The sequence below is a fragment of the Aquarana catesbeiana genome, linkage group LG01, assembly GCF_042186555.1.
Source record: "Aquarana catesbeiana isolate 2022-GZ linkage group LG01, ASM4218655v1, whole genome shotgun sequence".
Lineage (NCBI taxonomy): Eukaryota > Metazoa > Chordata > Amphibia > Anura > Ranidae > Aquarana > Aquarana catesbeiana.
In genome coordinates this window covers 989,909,348-989,927,861 of record NC_133324.1, presented here as the reverse complement: position 1 = coordinate 989,927,861, position 18,514 = coordinate 989,909,348, and the positions used below count along the sequence as shown (strand labels likewise).

The window sequence follows — 18,514 nt, the reverse complement described above, 5'->3', positions numbered from 1 at the left end:
ACCCAAGATCCAAATTGAAGAGAGGAAATAGGGGGCATGGAGGAGAGTTAATTCAGTTAATCTTTCTGTTATCTGAAAAGGTAAAGAACAACCTCTGATCCCGGTGATTGGATTTTGAAGTTTATTTAGAAGAGAAGAGTTACAAAATAAAAGTGAATAGAAGAAACTAGAGAGATCAACACAGACATTAACACAATGTATGAATTTCCAAAATACATTTTAAATTTTAAGACATTTACCAAGGAGTTTACACAAGTAACACATAAAACAATGACAAGAGACATTCATTTCTGGTATTGTGGAGGTCTGACCATGACCCAGTCTGTACAATATTAGGATACACACCTTCTCTCTACAGACTGATCAACAACACATTCTAAGGACATTCTGATGGCACATTCTAAGGACTGGTATGTATGGTTGGGATCCTCGACCCTCCATGCAGCCTGCAATCTGGATAGCAGTATGGTCAGAGAGGTCACCCATGCAGCCTACCGCTGGCCTAGTACAGGGAACCATAGAGATGAGGATCTGGGAAAGCACAGAATACGAGGCTCACAGGAATGGCAGGAGTATAGTGCAGCACTGGAGCGCTGGTCTTACAGGGAGACAGGAGTACATGAGTATCTAAGCAGCATTGGGATTCTGAGCATACAGAAACACAGAGGTAAAATGTATGAAGATTACTTAAGTGCACAGGGGTCTCGGGAATGCGGGTACACAAGGCATCATGGACAGAAAGGAGATCTTTTGGAACTCCTAAGAAAGAATCCAGCCTGCCCTCACTGAAAACAATTGGGATACAGAGATCATACTGGGAGACACTGGGAACTCTTAGGTACGGAGATCATACTGGGAGACACTGGGGTACAAAAATCACACTGGGAGACCCTGGGAACACTGGGAGTACAGAGATCACACTTGGAGACACTGGAAACACCGGGGTACAGAGATCACACTGGGAGACACCAGGGACACTGGGGGTACATATATCACACTGGGAGACACTGGGAATACTTGGGGTACTGAGATCACACTGGGAGACACTGGGAACACTTGGGGTGCAGAGATCACACTGGGAGACACTGGGAACACTTGGGGTGCAGAGATCACACTGGGAGACACTGGAAACACTCGGAGTACAGAGATTACACTGGAAGACACTGGGGGTACAAAGATCACACTGGAAGACACTGGGGGTACAGAGATCACACTGGGAGAAATTGGGAACACCGGAGGTACAGAGATCACACTGGATGACATTGGGGGTACAGAGATCACACTGGAAGACACTGGGGGTACAGAGATCACACTGGAAGACACTGGGGGTACAGAGATCACACTGGAAGACACTGGGGGTACAGAGATCACACAGGAAGAAATTGGGAACACTGGAGGTACAGAGATCACACTTTGAGGCATTGCAAACAGACACTAGGAACAAGGGAGATCTGGCTAGAGGAAGTCTAAGAATATTGGAGTTACAAGGATTCTCTCAGAATGTATAACACTGGGTGAATAGGGATCAATAGAAATCTTTTCAGGAAGCTGAGGACAGGAAGGAGCACTGGAACTTCATGTACCAGCATGACTTTGGGAATACAGGTGACAGATAAGCAGGAAAGCAGCAGATCTGTGACCAGGATTTTCTGACAACACGTTCCAACAACCTTCTAAGACATTCCAAGGACTTTCTAACAATATCTTTTTAGCAAGTGAGCCGGTTATATAAGGAACCCAACATCAGCAATTACTGTAAACACTTAATACTCTCATATAGCCATTAATTGTTTTTCTTTATAAAGGGGATCACTTTCTGTAAATGTTTGGCCTCCTCCAGTTATTTAAACTGGGAAGTTTCAGTAGAATTGTTGGGAGTTTTCTGTATCTGGTCTTTGTGGAGGAGGACCCGCTGATGGCCTACTGGTGGTGTCTGATCTCTCCTACATCCCAGCAGGCTGTAGACATGTCTCTGCCACTCCGAGGACCCATAGTAATAGATCAAAGGATCCAGACAACAACTGACACTGCTCACACTGACACTGATGATGTAGACGATGTACAGGAAGTTACTGGCTTTGTTATAGACCTGCAGGAAATGCATGAACCAAATCACATTGGCTGGGCCAAAGCAGAGGACAAACACACACAACACAACCACAGTCAGGAGGACAGCTCGGGATCTCTTCTGGGCGCCCTTCATGCTGAGACCGCAGACTATTCCAATGTAACAGAAGGTTGTAATAAATAAAGGTAGCAAATATAAAAGTATGATATAAATGGGGAAATAATAGTAAACCTGAAACCTTTCAACTGATTCAGCATCATGAACATCAGAACAGGTTGTGATATTAAGGTCAGGAAATGGTCGGGTTTGTTGTCTTATGAGAATCGGCACGGTGCTGACCATCGATATCACCCAGATGCAGCAACACACCAGCCAGGCTCGTCTCACTGTGCGCCAGGAAAGGGACTGGAATGGGTAGACCAGAGCCAGGAACCGGTCCACACTGATACTCGTCATCAGCAGGATGGATCCACGCATGTTACTTAAATACATGGCCGTGACAAATCGGCACATTCCTTCTCCCACCATCCAGTTATTTCCTGAGAATCGGTACACAATGTGGAAAGGAAGAATACTAACAAAGAGAACATCAGCAGCGGCTAGGTTCAGCAGATACACCACTGCCGGATTTTTCACCTTCATCTTCACCAAGAACACGATGATCGCCATTATATTAAGAGGAAGAGCAACAAGGAAAACCACGGTATAGATGGAGGGCACAAACTTTGTCACCCACCAGCTCTTCATATACTCTTTAAAGTCATGTAAAAATGTTTTGTGCAGTATGTGGACCTCAATTTGTTGAGTTGAGTTCATCGTAGTTTCATTACCTGAAAACATAAAAAAATATGAGGTGAAGTCATTGTACGAGAAACATTTTGCAACATTTTTCACATTGCATTAAACAGGAGGACAGCTGGTGATCTCTTGTGTGAGCCCTTAATGTTGAGTGCCCGGTGATCTCCTGATGATTTCAATGAAAGAGGAAGGAGCAGTTCTCTGGGTATATGCTTTGGCTCTAGGAGGTTGGACACTAGGCAAGCCAAAAGGCTCAGCAGATCTCTGGGTATGTGCTTCTGCTCTAGGAGGTTGGACACTAGACAAACCAAAAGCCACAGTGGATCTCAGAGGTTGTAAACTAAGCAAACTGAAAGGCTCAGCAAAGCTCTAGGAGGTTGGACACTAAGCAAACCAAAAGCCACAGCGGAGCTCTAGGAGGTTGGACACTAAGCAAACCGAAAGGCTCAGCAGATCTCTGGGTATATGCTTCTGCTCCAGAAGGTTGGACACTAGGTAAACCAAAAGGCTCAGCAGAGCTATTGATACATACTGTATATGCTTAGGATCAAGGAGTATGAATCGACAACCCAAAAGGCTTAGCTGTCTCTATTGGCTACAGTCATTCTCTTAACTCAGGCAGACAAATCAACTAAAATAATGGGCAGGATTAGTGTCCCCCAATGAACTATTGGAAGAAAGAATTTTGTACTCATTGTAAAATCCTAATTTGTTCCACAAAATTCATTGTGGACACAGTAAACACGCAAGATGTTCAAAAGTATCCCTAAGAAAAAAGGGAAGTGGGGAATTATACCAACAGATAATCCTTCAGGTGTCATGCCTTGGCTGATTTCCACAGCCACTTGTACTTTTCTTCAACAGCTGGCTTTGACTAATGCAGTGACCTCCATGTGATAGAAACTGGCAAAATGTGTGAGCTACATAGTTACATAGTTACATAGTAAGGTTGAATAAAGACACCAGTCCATCCAGTTCTACCTGAGTGAGTTTGGGTGCGTGTCTGCAATTATCCCTATTTATTTAAGGTACCCATATAGGGCCGTCAATTTACGAAGCGCTCCACACATACATCACACACTCACATCGGTCCCTACCCTCAAGAAGCCCATAATCTAAGGTCCCCAACTCACATTCATATACTAGAGCCAATTTGGACAGAAGCCAATTAACCTACCGGCATGTCTTTGGAGTGTGGGAAGAAACCGGAGTACCCGGAGGAAACCTACACAGGCACAGGAAGAACATGCAAACTCCAGGCAGGTAGTGGGACCGGGTCCCAGCTCTTCATACCTGTAAGACAGATGTCTGGTGTCTACCGGGTACCTACTGACCTGTTAGAATAAGCAGTGAGAGGGAACATGGCCTTTCAACCTTTGGTAGAGTATGACTGGGATATCATCTGGTAAATCCAGTGTGCAATAGTGGAACTTGGCATTGTGGAAACCCTCAGAGATGTCAAAGCCTGAGTCCACCTTGGTGAAGGACAGTTAAAGACAGATGAATATTGGCCACTGTGTGACCTTCAAAGAGTGAACAGCAATCTGGGATGAGAGAAAGATGGACAAGAGGAGGGAGCACATTGTTCTCTCAGAAATGGAAAAACAATTCTAACTTCAAAGAACCACCTTGTCCTTTTGGAGGATGAAAAAAGATAAATAAAGTTAGCCATACATGATTGGTTTTCTTTTGTTCAGCCTACATTCAGTCTATTACCCCATCCACATTAAACTGCATGCATGAAGGAACCTCCATTGCTGACTATTGTATTCATCCAAACGCAGCAACCGTGGTTCCCTAAATACCCAAACAGTGACTTTATCTGATAGCATGCAGTCACTGCTCAGGCAGTAATTTTCCATTGATTTTTGTGTTCGAATATTTTATTAGACTGAGTAACACAGAGGCCATCTCTAGGGATGAGCTTCGAGTTTGAGTTGCACCCATGTTTGACTCGAACATCGCATGTTCGACCGTTTGTTGAATGGCGAACGTTATGGGCCGTTCTCGCCAAATTCGAGTGGCGCGTCACGGCCCATAATTCACTGCGGCATCGCAGTGCATTGCTGGCTGATGATTGGCCAAGCATGCACTATGACCTGCATGCTTGGCCAATCACAGCGCCGCCTGAACAGAAAGCCGTAATTGGCCAAAGCCAGGGTGGCTCAGGGGGTTTTGTACACGCCCCACACTATATAAGGACGCCTGCGTGGCGGCCTTGTGTAGTGTGTTGCGGCGTTGAGAGGTAGATAGACAGACGGTGTTATTTGATTTAAGTTAGATAGATTAGGCAGGTCGAGTCAGTTAGCTGCACTTACAGTGTATATATATATATATATATATATATATATATATATATATATATATATATATATATATATATATGCATCCTAGGTGTTGTGTATATATATATATATATATATATATATATATATATATATATATATATGGCTTTCTTTCTGCTGGAACTTGCCGAAAGGGAGTTCCGCCACCTCTGGCAGCCCTGTCCTTTCCCTCTTGTCAGTAACACAGAGCAGTAAAGGAATCACGTCCTCCACCATCTTCTGTGGTGTCGGCACTGCATCCAGGGCACATGATGCTGGATGTTTCCAGATGGATGTCCCAGCAGGTCTCGATGCTGCAATAACCCACATTATTTGTAAATATGAGGCTTGGGGAGGCGGCTTCTTTCTCCACCTGCAGCCTGTTACAACTGTGTGTAGCGCGGAGAGGAGCGAAGTGCTGTGAAACTCCTTCTCTGCTCCGCGCTACGTTCCTAATAGGCAGAGCTGCAGGAACGTCACTGTGTTGAAAAAAAAAAAAAAAAGCCCGGGCACCAACTATCAGAGCCGTGATGGCTGCATTCTGCAAGAGGTGACAGAGAGCTGTGGGGGACGAGGACAATCTGTGAACAGGTGAGAGAGCTTTTTGTGTGTGTGTGTGTGGGGGGTGGTATGATTTGTGAGAAAGCCGGAAGGAAGGATCTGTGAAAAAGGTGAGAGATTTGTGCAAAGGGGGGATTTGTGCAGAGGTTATAGCAGGGAAGGGGGTTTGAAGATTGTGCAGAGGTGAAAGCTGTGAGGATAAGATGTAGATGAGGGTGCTGAGGTGAGTTGTGGACTGGGGGTGTAATCTGTGGGTGGAGGGGTGCAGAGGTGAGATGTTAATGGGGTACAAGGGTGAGTTGTGGACGGGGTGCTAAGGTGAACTGTGGAAAAAGTGCAGAGTTGAACTGTGTATGGGGCAGAAGAGGAGTGTTGTGGATGGTGAGGTGTGTAGGTGGGCTGTGGATGGGGAGGTGTGTTGTGGATGGGGAGGTGTGTAGGTGGGCTGCGGATGGGGAGGTGTGTAGGTGGGTTGTGGATGGGGAGGTGTGTAGGTGGGCTGTGGATAGGGAGGTGTGTAGGTGTGTTGTGGATGGGGAGGTGTGTAGGTGGGCTGTGGATGGGGAGGTGTGTAGGTGTGTTGTGGATGGGGAGGTGTGTAGGTGGGCTGTGGATGGGGAGGTGTGTAGGTGGGCTGTGGATGGGGAGGTGTGTAGGTGGGCTGTGGATGGGGTGGTATGTAGGTGTGTTGTGGATGGGGAGGTGTGTAGGTGTGTTGTGGATGGGGAGGTGTGTAGGTGGGCTGCGGATGGGGAGGTGTGTAGGTGGGCTGTGGATGGGGAGGTGTGTAGGTGTGTTGTGGATGGGCAGGTGTGTAGGTGGGCTGTGGATGGGGAGGTGTGTAGGTGTGTTGTGGATGGGGAGGTGTGTAGGTGGGCTGTGGATGGGGAGGTGTGTAGCTGGGTTGTGGATGGGGAGGTGTGTAGGTGTGTTGTGGATAGGGAGGTGTGTAGGTGGGTTGTGGATGGGGAGGTGTGTAGGTGGGCTGTGGATGGGGAGGTGTGTAGGTGGGCTGTGGATGGGGTGGTATGTAGGTGTGTTGTGGATGGGGAGGTGTGTAGGTGTGTTGTGGATGGGGAGGTGTGTAGGTGGGCTGCGGATGGGGAGGTGTGTAGGTGGGCTGTGGATGGGGAGGTGTGTAGGTGTGTTGTGGATGGGGAGGTGTGTAGGTGTGTTGTGGATGGGCAGGTGTGTAGGTGGGCTGTGGATGGGGAGGTGTGTAGGTGTGTTGTGGATGGGGAGGTGTGTAGGTGTGTTGTGGATGGGGAGGTGTGTAGGTGGGTTGTGGATGGGGAAGTGTGTAGGTGGGCTGTGGATGGGGAGGTGTGTAGGTGGGCTGTGGATGGGAAGGTGTGTAGGTGGGCTGTGGATGGGGAGGTGTGTAGGTGGGCTGTGGATGGGGAGGTGTGTAGGTGGGCTGTGGAAGTGTGTAGGTGTGTTGTGGATGGGGAGGTGTGTAGGTGGGCTGTGGATGGGGAGGTGTGTAGGTGTGTTGTGGATGGGGAGGTGTGTAGGTGGGCTGTGGATGGGGAGGTGTGTAGGTGGGCTGTGGATGGGGAGGTGTGTAGGTGGGCTGTGGATGGGGAAGTGTGTAGGTGGGCTGTGGATGGGGCGGTGTGTAGGTGTGTTGTGGATGGGGCGGTGTGTAGGTATGTTGTGGATGGGGAGGTGTGTAGGTGGGCTTTGGATGGGGAGGTGGGTAGGTGGGCTGTGGATGGGGAGGTGGGTAGGTATGTTGTGGATGGGGAGGTGTGTAGCTGGGCTGTGGATGGGGAGGTGTGTTGTGGATGGGGAGGTGTGTAGCTGGGCTGTGGATGGGGAGGTGTGTAGGTGGGTTGTGGATGGGGAGGTGTGTAGCTGGGCTGTGGATGGGGAGGTGTGTAGGTGTGTTGTGGATGGGGAGGTGTGTTGTGGATGGGGAGATGTGTAGGTGGGCTGTGGATGGGGAGGTGTGTAGGAGTGTTGTGGATGGGGAGGTGTGTAGCTGGGCTGTGGATGGGGAGGTGTGTAGGAGTGTTGTGGATGGTGAGGTGTGTAGGTGGGCTGTGGATGGGGAGGTGTGTAGGTGGGCTGTGGATGGGGCGGTGTGTAGGTGGGCTGTGGATGGGGAGGTGTGTAGGTGTGTTGTGGATGGGAAGGTGTGTAGGTGGGTTGTGGATGGGGAGGTGTGTAGGTGGGCTGTGGATGGGGAGGTGTGTAGGTGGGCTGTGGATGGGGAGGTGTGTAGGTGGGCTGTGGATGGGGAGGTGTGTAGGTGGGCTGTGGATGGGGCGGTGTGCAGGTGTGTTGTGGATGGGGAGGTGTGTAGGTGGGCTTTGGATGGGGAGGTGGGTAGGTGGGTTGTGGATAGGGAGGTGTTTAGGTGGGTTGTGAATGGGGAGGTGTGTAGGTGGGCTTTGGATGGGGAGGTGGGTAGGTGGGTTGTGGATGGGGCGGTGTGTAGGTGTGTTGTGGATGGGGAGGTGTGTAGGTGGGCTTTGGATGGGGAGGTGGGTAGGTGTATTGTGGATGGGGAGGTGTGTAGGTGGGCTGTGGATGGGGAGGTGTGTAGGTGGGCTGTGGATGGGGAGGTGTGTAGGTGGGCTGTGGATGGGGAGGTGTGTAGGTGGGCTGTGGATGGGGAGGTGTGTAGGTGTGTTGTGGATGGGGAGGTGTGTAGGTGTGTTGTGGATGGGGAGGTGTGTAGGTGGGTTGTGGATGGGGCGGTGTGTAGGTATGTTGTGGATGGGGAGGTGTGTAGGTGGGCTTTGGATGGGGAGGTGTGTAGGTGTGTTGTGGATGGGGAGGTGTGTAGGTGTGTTGTGGATGGGGAGGTGTGTAGGTGTGTTGTGGATGGGGAGGTGTGTAGGTGGGTTGTGGATGGGGAGGTGTGTAGGTGGGCTGTGGATGGGGAGGTGTGTAGGTGGGCTGTGGATGGGGAGGTGTGTAGGTGGGCTGTGGATGGGGAGGTGTGTAGGTGTGTTGTGGATGGGGAGGTGTGTAGGTGGGTTGTGGATGGGGCGGTGTGTAGGTATGTTGTGGATGGGGAGGTGTGTAGGTGGGCTTTGGATGGGGAGGTGTGTAGGTGGGCTGTGGATGGGGAGGTGTGTAGGTGGGCTGTGGATGGGGCGGTGTGTAGGTGTGTTGTGGATGGGGAGGTGTGTAGGTGGGCTGTGGATGGGGAGGTGTGTAGGTGGGCTGTGGATGGGGAGGTGTGTAGGTGGGCTGTGGATGGAGAGGTGTGTAGGTGTGTTGTGGATGGGGAGGTGTGTAGGTGTGTTGTGGATGGGGAGGTGTGTAGCTGGGCTGTGGATGGGGAGGTGTGTAGGTGTGTTGTGGATGGGGAGGTGTGTAGGTGGGCTGTGGATGGGGAGGTGTGTAGGAGTGTTGTGGATGGGGAGGTGTGTAGGTGGGCTGTGGATGGGGCGGTGTGTAGGTGGGCTGTGGATGGGGAGGTGTGTAGGTGGGCTGTGGATGGGGAGGTGTGTTGTGGATGGGGAGGTGTGTAGGTGGGTTGTGGATGGGGAGGTGTGTAGGTGGGCTGTGGATGGGGCGGTGTGTAGGTGGGCTGTGGATGGGGAGGTGTGTTGTGGATAGGGAGGTGTGTAGGTGGGTTGTGGATGGGGAGGTGTGTAGGTGGGCTGTGGATGGGGAGGTGTGTAGGTGGGCTGTGGATGGGGAGGTGTGTAGGTGTGTTGTGGATGGGGAGGTGTGTAGGTGGGTTGTGGATGGGGCGGTGTGTAGGTATGTTGTGGATGGGGAGGTGTGTAGGTGGGCTTTGGATGGGGAGGTGTGTAGGTGGGCTGTGGATGGGGAGGTGTGTAGGTGGGCTGTGGATGGGGCGGTGTGTAGGTGTGTTGTGGATGGGGAGGTGTGTAGGTGGGCTGTGGATGGGGAGGTGTGTAGGTGGGCTGTGGATGGGGAGGTGTGTAGGTGGGCTGTGGATGGGGAGGTGTGTAGCTGGGCTGTGGATGGGGAGGTGTGTAGGTGTGTTGTGGATGGGGAGGTGTGTAGCTGGGCTGTGGATGGGGAGGTGTGTAGGAGTGTTGTGGATGGGGAGGTGTGTAGGTGGGCTGTGGATGGGGCGGTGTGTAGGTGGGCTGTGGATGGGGAGGTGTGTAGGTGGGCTGTGGATGGGGAGGTGTGTTGTGGATGGGGAGGTGTGTAGGTGGGTTGTGGATGGGGAGGTGTGTAGGTGGGCTGTGGATGGGGCGGTGTGTAGGTGGGCTGTGGATGGGGAGGTGTGTTGTGGATAGGGAGGTGTGTAGGTGGGTTGTGGATGGGGAGGTGTGTAGGTGGGCTGTGGATGGGGAGGTGTGTAGGTGGGCTGTGGATAGGGAGGTGTGTAGGTGTGTTGTGGATGGGGAGGTGTGTAGGTGGGCTTTGGATGGGGAGGCGGGTAGGTGGACTGTGGATGGGGTGGCGTGTAGGTGGGCTGTGGATGGGGAGGTGTTTAGGTGGGTTGTGGATGGGGAGGTGTGTAGGTGGGCTGTGGATGGGGAGGTGTGTAGGTGGGCTGTTGATGGGGAGGTGTGTAAGTGTGTTGTGGATGGGGAGGTGTGTAGGTGGGTTGTGGATGGGGAGGTGTGTAGGTGGGCTGTGGATGGGGAGGTGTGTAGGTGGGCTGTGGATGGGGCGGTGTGTAGGTATGTTGTCGATGGGGAGGTGTGTAGGTGGGCTGTGGATGGGGAGGTGTGTAGGTGGGCTGTGGATGGGGAGGTGTGTAGGTGTGTTGTGGATGGGGAGGTGTGTAGGTGGGCTTTGGATGGGGAGGTGTGTAGGTGGGCTGTGGATGGGGAGGTGTGTAGGTGGGCTGTGGGTGGGGAGGCGTGTAGGTGGGCTGTGGATGGGGAGGCGTGTAGGTGGGCTGTGGATGGGGAGGCGTGTAGGTGGGCTGTGGATGGGGAGGCGTGTAGGTGTGTTGTGGATGGGGAGGTGTGTAGGTGGGTTGTGGATGGGGAGGCGTGTAGGTGTGTTGTGCATGGGGAGGTGTGTAGGTGGGCTGTGGATGGGGAGGTGTGTAGGTGGGCTGTGGATGGGGAGGTGTGTAGGTGGTCTGTGGATGGGGAGGTGTGTAGGTGGGCTTTGGATGGGGAGGTGTGTTGTGGATGGGGAGGCGTGTAGGTGGGCTGTGGATGGGGAGGTGTGTAGGTGGGCTGTGGATGGGGAGGTGTGTAGGTGGGCTGTGGATGGGGAGGTGTGTAGGTGGGCTGTGGATGGGGAGGTGTGTAGGTGTGTTGTGGATGGGGAGGTGTGTAGGTGGGTTGTGGATGGGGAGGTGTGTAGGTGTGTTGTGGATGGGGAGGTGTGTAGGTGTGTTGTGGATGGGGAGGTGTGTAGGTGGGCTGTGGATGGGGAGGCGTGTAGGTGGGCTGTGGATGGGGAGGTGTGTTGTGGATGGGGAGGTGTGTAGGTGTGTTGTGGATGGGGAGGTGTGTAGGTGGGCTGTGGATGAGGAGGTGTGTAGGTGGGCTGTGGATGGGGCGGTGTGTAGGTGTGTTGTGGATGGGGAGGTGTGTAGGTGGGCTTTGGATGGGGAGGTTGGTAGGTGGGCTGTGGATGGGGTGGCGTGTAGGTGGGTTGTGGATGGGGAGATGTGTAGGTGGGCTGTGGATGGGGAGATGTGTAGGTGTGTTGTGGATGGGGAGGTGTGTAGGTGGGCTGTGGATGGGGAGGTGTGTAGGTGTGTTGTGGATGGGGAGGTGTGTAGGTGTGTTGTGGATGGGGAGGTGTGTAGGTGTGTTGTGGATGAGGAGGTGTGTAGGTGGGTTGTGGATGGGGAGGTGTGTAGGTGTGTTGTGGATGGGGAGGTGTGTAGGTGGGCTGTGGATGGGGAGGTGTGTAGGTGTGTTGTGGATGGGGAGGTGTGTAGGTGGGCTGTGGATGGGGAGGCGTGTAGGTGTGTTGTGGATGGGGAGGTGTGTAGGTGTGTTGTGGATGGGGAGGTGTGTTGTGGATGGGGAGGTGTGTAGGTGGGCTGTGGATGGGGAGGTGTGTAGGTGGGTTGTGGATGGGGAGGTGTGTAGGTGGGCTGTGGATGGGGAGGTGTGTAGGTGGGCTGTGGATGGGGAGGTGTGTAGGTGGGCTGTGGATGGGGAGGTGTGTAGGTGTGTTGTGGATGGGGAGGTGTGTAGGTGGGCTGTGGATGGGGAGGTGTGTAGGTGGGTTGTGGATGGGGAGGTGTGTAGGTGTGTTGTGGATGGGGAGGTGTGTAGGTGGGCTGTGGATGGGGAAGTGTGTAGGTGGGCTGTGGATGGGGTGGCGTGTAGGTGTGTTGTGGATGGGGAGGTGTGTAGGTGGGCTGTGGATGGGGAGGTGTGTAGGTGGGTTGTGGATGGGGAGGTGTGTAGGTGTGTTGTGGATGGGGAGGTGTGTAGGTGTGTTGTGGATGGGGAGGTGTGTAGGTGTGTTGTGGATGAGGAGGTGTGTAGGTGGGTTGTGGATGGGGAGGTGTGTAGGTGTGTTGTGGATGGGGAGGTGTGTAGGTGGGCTGTGGATGGGGAGGTGTGTAGGTGTGTTGTGGATGGGGAGGTGTGTAGGTGGGCTGTGGATGGGGAGGCGTGTAGGTGTGTTGTGGATGGGGAGGTGTGTAGGTGTGTTGTGGATGGGGAGGTGTGTTGTGGATGGGGAGGTGTGTAGGTGGGCTGTGGATGGGGAGGTGTGTAGGTGGGTTGTGGATGGGGAGGTGTGTAGGTGGGCTGTGGATGGGGAGGTGTGTAGGTGGGCTGTGGATGGGGAGGTGTGTAGGTGGGCTGTGGATGGGGAGGTGTGTAGGTGTGTTGTGGATGGGGAGGTGTGTAGGTGGGCTGTGGATGGGGAGGTGTGTAGGTGGGTTGTGGATGGGGAGGTGTGTAGGTGTGTTGTGGATGGGGAGGTGTGTAGGTGGGCTGTGGATGGGGAAGTGTGTAGGTGGGCTGTGGATGGGGTGGCGTGTAGGTGTGTTGTGGATGGGGAGGTGTTTAGGTGGGTTGTGGATGGGGAGGTGTGTAAGTGGGCTGTGGATGGGGTGGCGTGTAGGTGGGTTGTGGATGGGGAGATGTGTAGGTGGGCTGTGGATGGGGAGATGTGTAGGTGTGTTGTGGATGGGGAGGTGTGTAGGTGGGTTGTGGATGGGGAGATGTGTAGGTGTGCTGTGGATGGGGAGGTGTGTAGGTGGGCTGTGGATGGGGAGGTGTGTAGGTGTGTTGTGGATGGGGAGGTGTTTAGGTGGGTTGTGGATGGGGAGGTGTGTAGGTGGGCTGTGGATGGGGTGGCGTGTAGGTGTGTTGTGGATGGGGAGGTGTTTAGGTGGGTTGTGGATGGGGAGGTGTGTAGGTGTGTTGTGGATGGGGAGGTGTTTAGGTGGGTTGTGGATGGGGAGGTGTGTAGGTGTGTTGTGGATGGGGAGGTGTTTAGGTGGGTTGTGGATGGGGAGGTGTGTAGGTGGGCTGTGGATGGGGAGGTGTTTAGGTGGGTTGTGGATGGGGAGGTGTGTAGGTGTGTTGTGGATGGGGAGGTGTTTAGGTGGGTTGTGGATGGGGAGGTGTGTAGGTGGGCTGTGGATGTTTGGCACAGAGCTGAGCTGGGGATGGGCACAGAGAAAAGCAAAGAGGTGTGCAGAGAAGAGTAATTGATGGTTACTTTGAGGGTTGGAGGATTTTTGCTTGGAGAGGACAAAGGAACTTTGCTGGGGGGCAGCAAATTATACAGAGTTCAGTAACCAAGAGTATGTCATGTATGGCAGGGTATGCAGGGTGCAACAGTGAGGATTCAATAAAATACCTTGTACATTACCTAGTCATAACTGTATGCTGTGCTATACATTACATACCTCTTATGCCCCGTACACACGGTCGGATTTTCCGATGGAAAATGTCCGATCGGAGCGTGTTGTCGGAAATTCCGACCGTGTGTGGGCTCCATTGGACATTTTCCATCGGATTTTCCGACACACAAAGTTGGACAGCAGGAGATAAAATTTTCCGACAACAAAATCCGATCGCGTCAATTCCGACCGTGTGTGGCCTGTTCCGACGCACAAAGTGCCACGCATGCTCAGAAGAAATTCCGACACGGGACAGCTCGTTCTGGTAAACTTAGCGTTCGCAATGGATACAGCACTTTCGTCACGCTGCAATGTTAAAAATGGTTTAATACAGCGCACTCTCTTCTTCTTTATAATGTGACAAGAATTAAGTCGTTTTGATGCTCATATTCACACACACTTCTCACAAACTTTTATTTGTGTTTTTTTAGTGGGATTCCCTCAATATATTGTTATTAGTTGTCACATCTGACAGTTTTATATATTTTATGGTTTTTTTTTTTTTTCTTTTTAAGACTTTTTTTTTCTTTAATGTTTGGATTTTTTCCAAGGCTGATCTTTGTTCAATGTTATTTTTATTTTTACTCCAGAATATTTTTGGGTGTGTTTTGTGTGGCAAGTTACCCCAACACCATTGATATCTTTTATTATTTAATCTCAAGGAGATTGTTTGTTGTTGGTGTCCCTTGTTCATTTCACATTGTATATTTGAAATGTACCTGAATCCTCACAAACAAACCATCATTTTTGAAGTAAAACACATAGGAGAGTATAATTCAAAACAAAAATCCTTTATTAAGGGCTCAGAACCAAACAAAGAGGAAGGCAACACTGGATCAACAGGAGAAATTAGTGAAGCCTGGGACCCCCACGGCAGACATCAATTCTTAAACCTCAAAATTGGTGGCCTGAGGAGTCCATATCTAAGGGAGGGCAGTCTGGTCCGGGATTCACAGAGATCCGGATAGCAGCAGATGACATCTGTGTCCCCAGGCTGTGGTACCACAAGAGGCTGCATCTTTTGGCCGACCAGACTGAACCCAGGGCAATCACTGTCTGGTCTTCCTTTCACACTTCCTTCCGGGCTGTGGCTGTGCAGTTGGAGATGTGGCAGGAGGAGGAGTAGGACCTGGAGGAGGAGGAGGAGGACCATCCCAAAGCTGTGTGTGAGGTGTAAGTTGGCCCCTCACACCTTTCGCCAGAGCCTCTGATATGAGGGCCTCACACATGGCTTTTTAGCCCTCCTCCATCCTCTGCATTTTATAGGCAATGAATGCCGCAAGGTTCTCCTGCCTGGTGTGTGGTGCTCCCAGGACCTCTGTAGCCCTACAAAAAAATCTGATAGCCGCCTCCTCTAGGGTACTCCTCCTGCTGCCACTTTCTGTTTCCAGGGGGGGTGGAGGGACCTGCAGATCAGCCAGCCGGCTTGGCCCAGCCACCTCCTGGCTGAGACTTCCCTGTGTATGAAAAAGGGACATGGTTTTAGTTTTTGCATCATCAATCACAATCATAAATTAGTACTCCCAACTAACATCTAGGTAACATCATTGATTGGACAAGCAGAAATATTTAGAGGAATGCTATACCTGGCTCAATCTGGGCTCCTCCACATGTGGCCTGGAAGGCCCAGGTTGGGCGTCAGAAGCCTCAGCTGGGGGGAAGGAAGCGTGGAAGGAAGACTGGAGAGGGATGGCCTGGGTTCAGTCTGGCCTGCCAGAAAGTGCAGCCTGTCGTAGTACAACATCCTGGGGACATAGATGTCACCTGCTGCTCCGGATCTCTGTGAATCCAGGACTTTAGTGCGCTCCCTCAGATATGTGCTCCTCAGGCCACCAATTAAGATCTTTAAATAAGTGATGTCTGCTGTGGGGATCACCTGCTTCACAATTTCACACAATTGCTCCAGTGCTGCCTTCCTCTTTATTTGGTTCTTGTAATGGGGGTGGGTAATCTCCCACAGACAGGGCAGCTCCCTTAGCATCTCTATGAAGACAGAAATGAAGTCCTGATCTTCCAGTACCATATCCATGTTCACTGCAAGACACAACACAAGACAAAGCCTAATGTCAGACAAAACTCTCCTAATCTTGTAACAATATAGGCCTCAATCTATAGAAGCAGTATAGGCCCAAGTTTGTCTCTTACCTTCGTTCTTACGATCGCCGCGTTCAATGCTCCTTCCTCCGCTCACAGATCAAACGTAATACGCATGCGTGTTACGCTTTATATACACTGCGCATGCGTGTAACTCCGCCCGCCCCTGACGTTCTTTCTAGTGTATTCCCCGCCCCTTTTCGTTCGGCGCAGTGGTGGAAGAGCATGATGGTGGACATACAGCAGGTGCGGGCTAATTGTAGCAACGAGGAGGAGGAGGAAAGGGCGGATCCAGGCACGTCCCGATCCAGAAGGAGACGTTTTAAGGCCACAAATATGTCGTTTGGGGAGATGTTGGAGATGGTCGACATCATGAGGAAGTACGACTATGATGGAAAATATGGGCCTTACCCCAACCCGAACATCCGAAAGGCCAAGATCATGGCGAAAGTGGTCAGGAGTCTCGAGCGGAATTTCGGGGTACGAAGGTCTAAAGATCAGCTCAGGAAGCGGTGGTCGGACCTGAAGTTGAGAGAGCCGGAGCAGTACCGAAAGATCCGGAGAGTGCTGCAAAAAAGTAAGTAGTTGTGCTGTGTTCCTATTCTTTCTGGCTTTATTCCGTTCGTTCTGCTCCATATGATTTTAGTAATTGTAACGTTTAAAAAGGTCAACTTTAATGTTCATGGGCCCATTATTCGTTCGTATCAAACATTTTTCTTTCGGCCTCTAGAACACCATTGTTTAGGCCATATGCATTTTCCCACATTTTTTTGGGACCTACTTGGATGCCAAATATTTGTTTGTGTAGATGGGTTTGTTACTAGAATGAAATGCAAACTAGATTGTGTGTAAGGAGAGGACACTGAGCAGCTGTTTTCACATCTGGACACTGGAGCACTAGTGTGGGACACAAGAACACCATTTTTATTAGGGGGCCACACAGGTGCTCCAGTGTATACTATAGGGGGGGCTACATCTGTGAAGCTTGTACCAAACAGGTAAAGTATTGCAGCTTGACAAAGGGCAATAAAAAAAGACATCTTTGAACTCGGCTAAAATAGACAATTGTACCCCACTTCCAAGCAATGTTTCCTATTTCTATAGTTCTGCCATCAAATATCTGTGTGCTAAGTATACCATTTTTGTTTTACATAGGGGAGAAAAGACTCGGACACTCCTCATCCCAGGAGAACACAGACCCCCCCCCCCCCTCTGGAAGAAGGGGAACTACCCCAAACACAAGAAGAAGAGCAGGAGGAAGAAGAAGACGTGGTGGAGATTGGCACCACAACAGGTGAGTGTCTGCGACCACAGACTCAGGTAAAAGAGATGGCTGGTGGCAGATTTTTGAGACCTGTTTTTTTTGTTCTTTATCTCTTTTTAGGTGATCGTGATGTGAGGGAGAGAGAACGCTTTACATCAGAAAGTGCCCAGATACTGATAGGGGAGATCATGGGGTATAATCTTGAATTGCAAAACATCCAGCAACAAATACGTGATGTTATTACAAAAAATAATAACATCATTGATGTTTTGGGGCGAATTTAAACCCCACAAAATCACCTGTTTTATGTAATTTAAATTTTTACAATGTTTCGAAAAGCCAAATTTGGAGGATGCACACAGTGTGCCAACATGTGCTATCTGCCATCACGGGAGATCAAGGGACGCGTTTTGGGGGTGCAACCCCTTCCTCAATTATAAAGTAGCGTTGAGGAAGGGCTTGCTCCCCCAAAACACGTCCCTTGATCCCCCCTGATGGCAGATAGCACATGTTGACATTCGTAAATTGGTGTGCATCTTTCAAATTTGGCTTTTCCAGGGGTGATTTCCCCCCATCTGAACGCTATATCAAACACAGTTCATAAATACTGATGTCTGATATAGCCTTCAGGTTTTACCTAATGTGAACTTTGTAAGTTCTAGTTTTTTGGCTTTCTTGTTGGTTTTACACAGGCCTGTTTTATCTGAAATGGATATTTTGATTTTTCATAATGCTACTGCAAACATTTTATACAACAAACATGTTGGTCTGTTTCAAAAACCTTTGGTAAATGCACATGTGATTTTGCAGGTATAAAAAAATTGGCTTACTCAAGAATGTGTGGATTATTGTCTCAACACTACAACACTTTTGGGGTGATGTAATTGCTGTTTTATGCAAAAATGGGGGTTATTTCCTAAGGGCAAATACACTTTGCACTACAAGTGCAGGTTCAGTGCAGTTGCATGTGCACTTGTAGTGAAATGTGTTTTTGCATTTAGGAAGTACCAGCCAACACTATTCTTTATAAGGTTACCCAATCACGACATTTTCTGCACTCAACACATTTCTGTCAGGGTCAGCTAAAACAAACACAAGCAGTAAATGTCCACCAAGAATTTCTTTTGGTTGTTTTTTATTTGAAAAAGGTGTCACAGATTGTCTGGCATATTGATAGCCCCCCTACCCGCAAAGAACTCCAGGTATCGTAACCGGACATCACGGGCATTCAGGGAGGGCAAGCCAGGACGTCCGCTTTCAAGTGCCGTCATTGTTGAAGTATTTGGGATTCCGGCCTCAGGCCCAACTGAGCCAGCATAGTTGGCTGAATGTTTTCTTAAAAAATTATGGAGAACACAGCACGCCAGTATAATATGGTTCAGTTTATACTCCGCCATATGGATGGGTGTCAGAAATAGTCGGAACCGGCTGGCCAGGATTCCAAATGTGTTCTCCACCACTCTTCGGGCTCTGGCCAGCCGGTAATTAAAAACCCTCTGTTCCGGGGTGAGGGTCCTCATCGGGAATGGCCGCATCAGGTGGTCCCCCAGCGCAAATGCTTCATCAGCAACGAACACAAATGGGAGACCTTCAACATTGTCCTCTGGAGGTGGCAAGTCCAA

At 50.7% G+C, this 18,514-nt stretch overlaps 1 protein-coding gene across 1 annotated transcript in view; it reads right to left on the bottom strand.

Moving 5' to 3' along the window:
- Positions 1-200: 200 nt before the first annotated feature.
- Positions 201-18,514, bottom strand: part of LOC141124056 (proteinase-activated receptor 1-like) — an 84,691-nt gene continuing 66,377 nt past the window's right edge. The window contains exon 6 of the mRNA XM_073612139.1: positions 201-2,898. Within this exon, the coding sequence (XP_073468240.1) occupies positions 1,841-2,898 (1,058 nt within the window). The 3' untranslated portion in view covers positions 201-1,840. The remainder of the gene's footprint in view (positions 2,899-18,514) is intronic.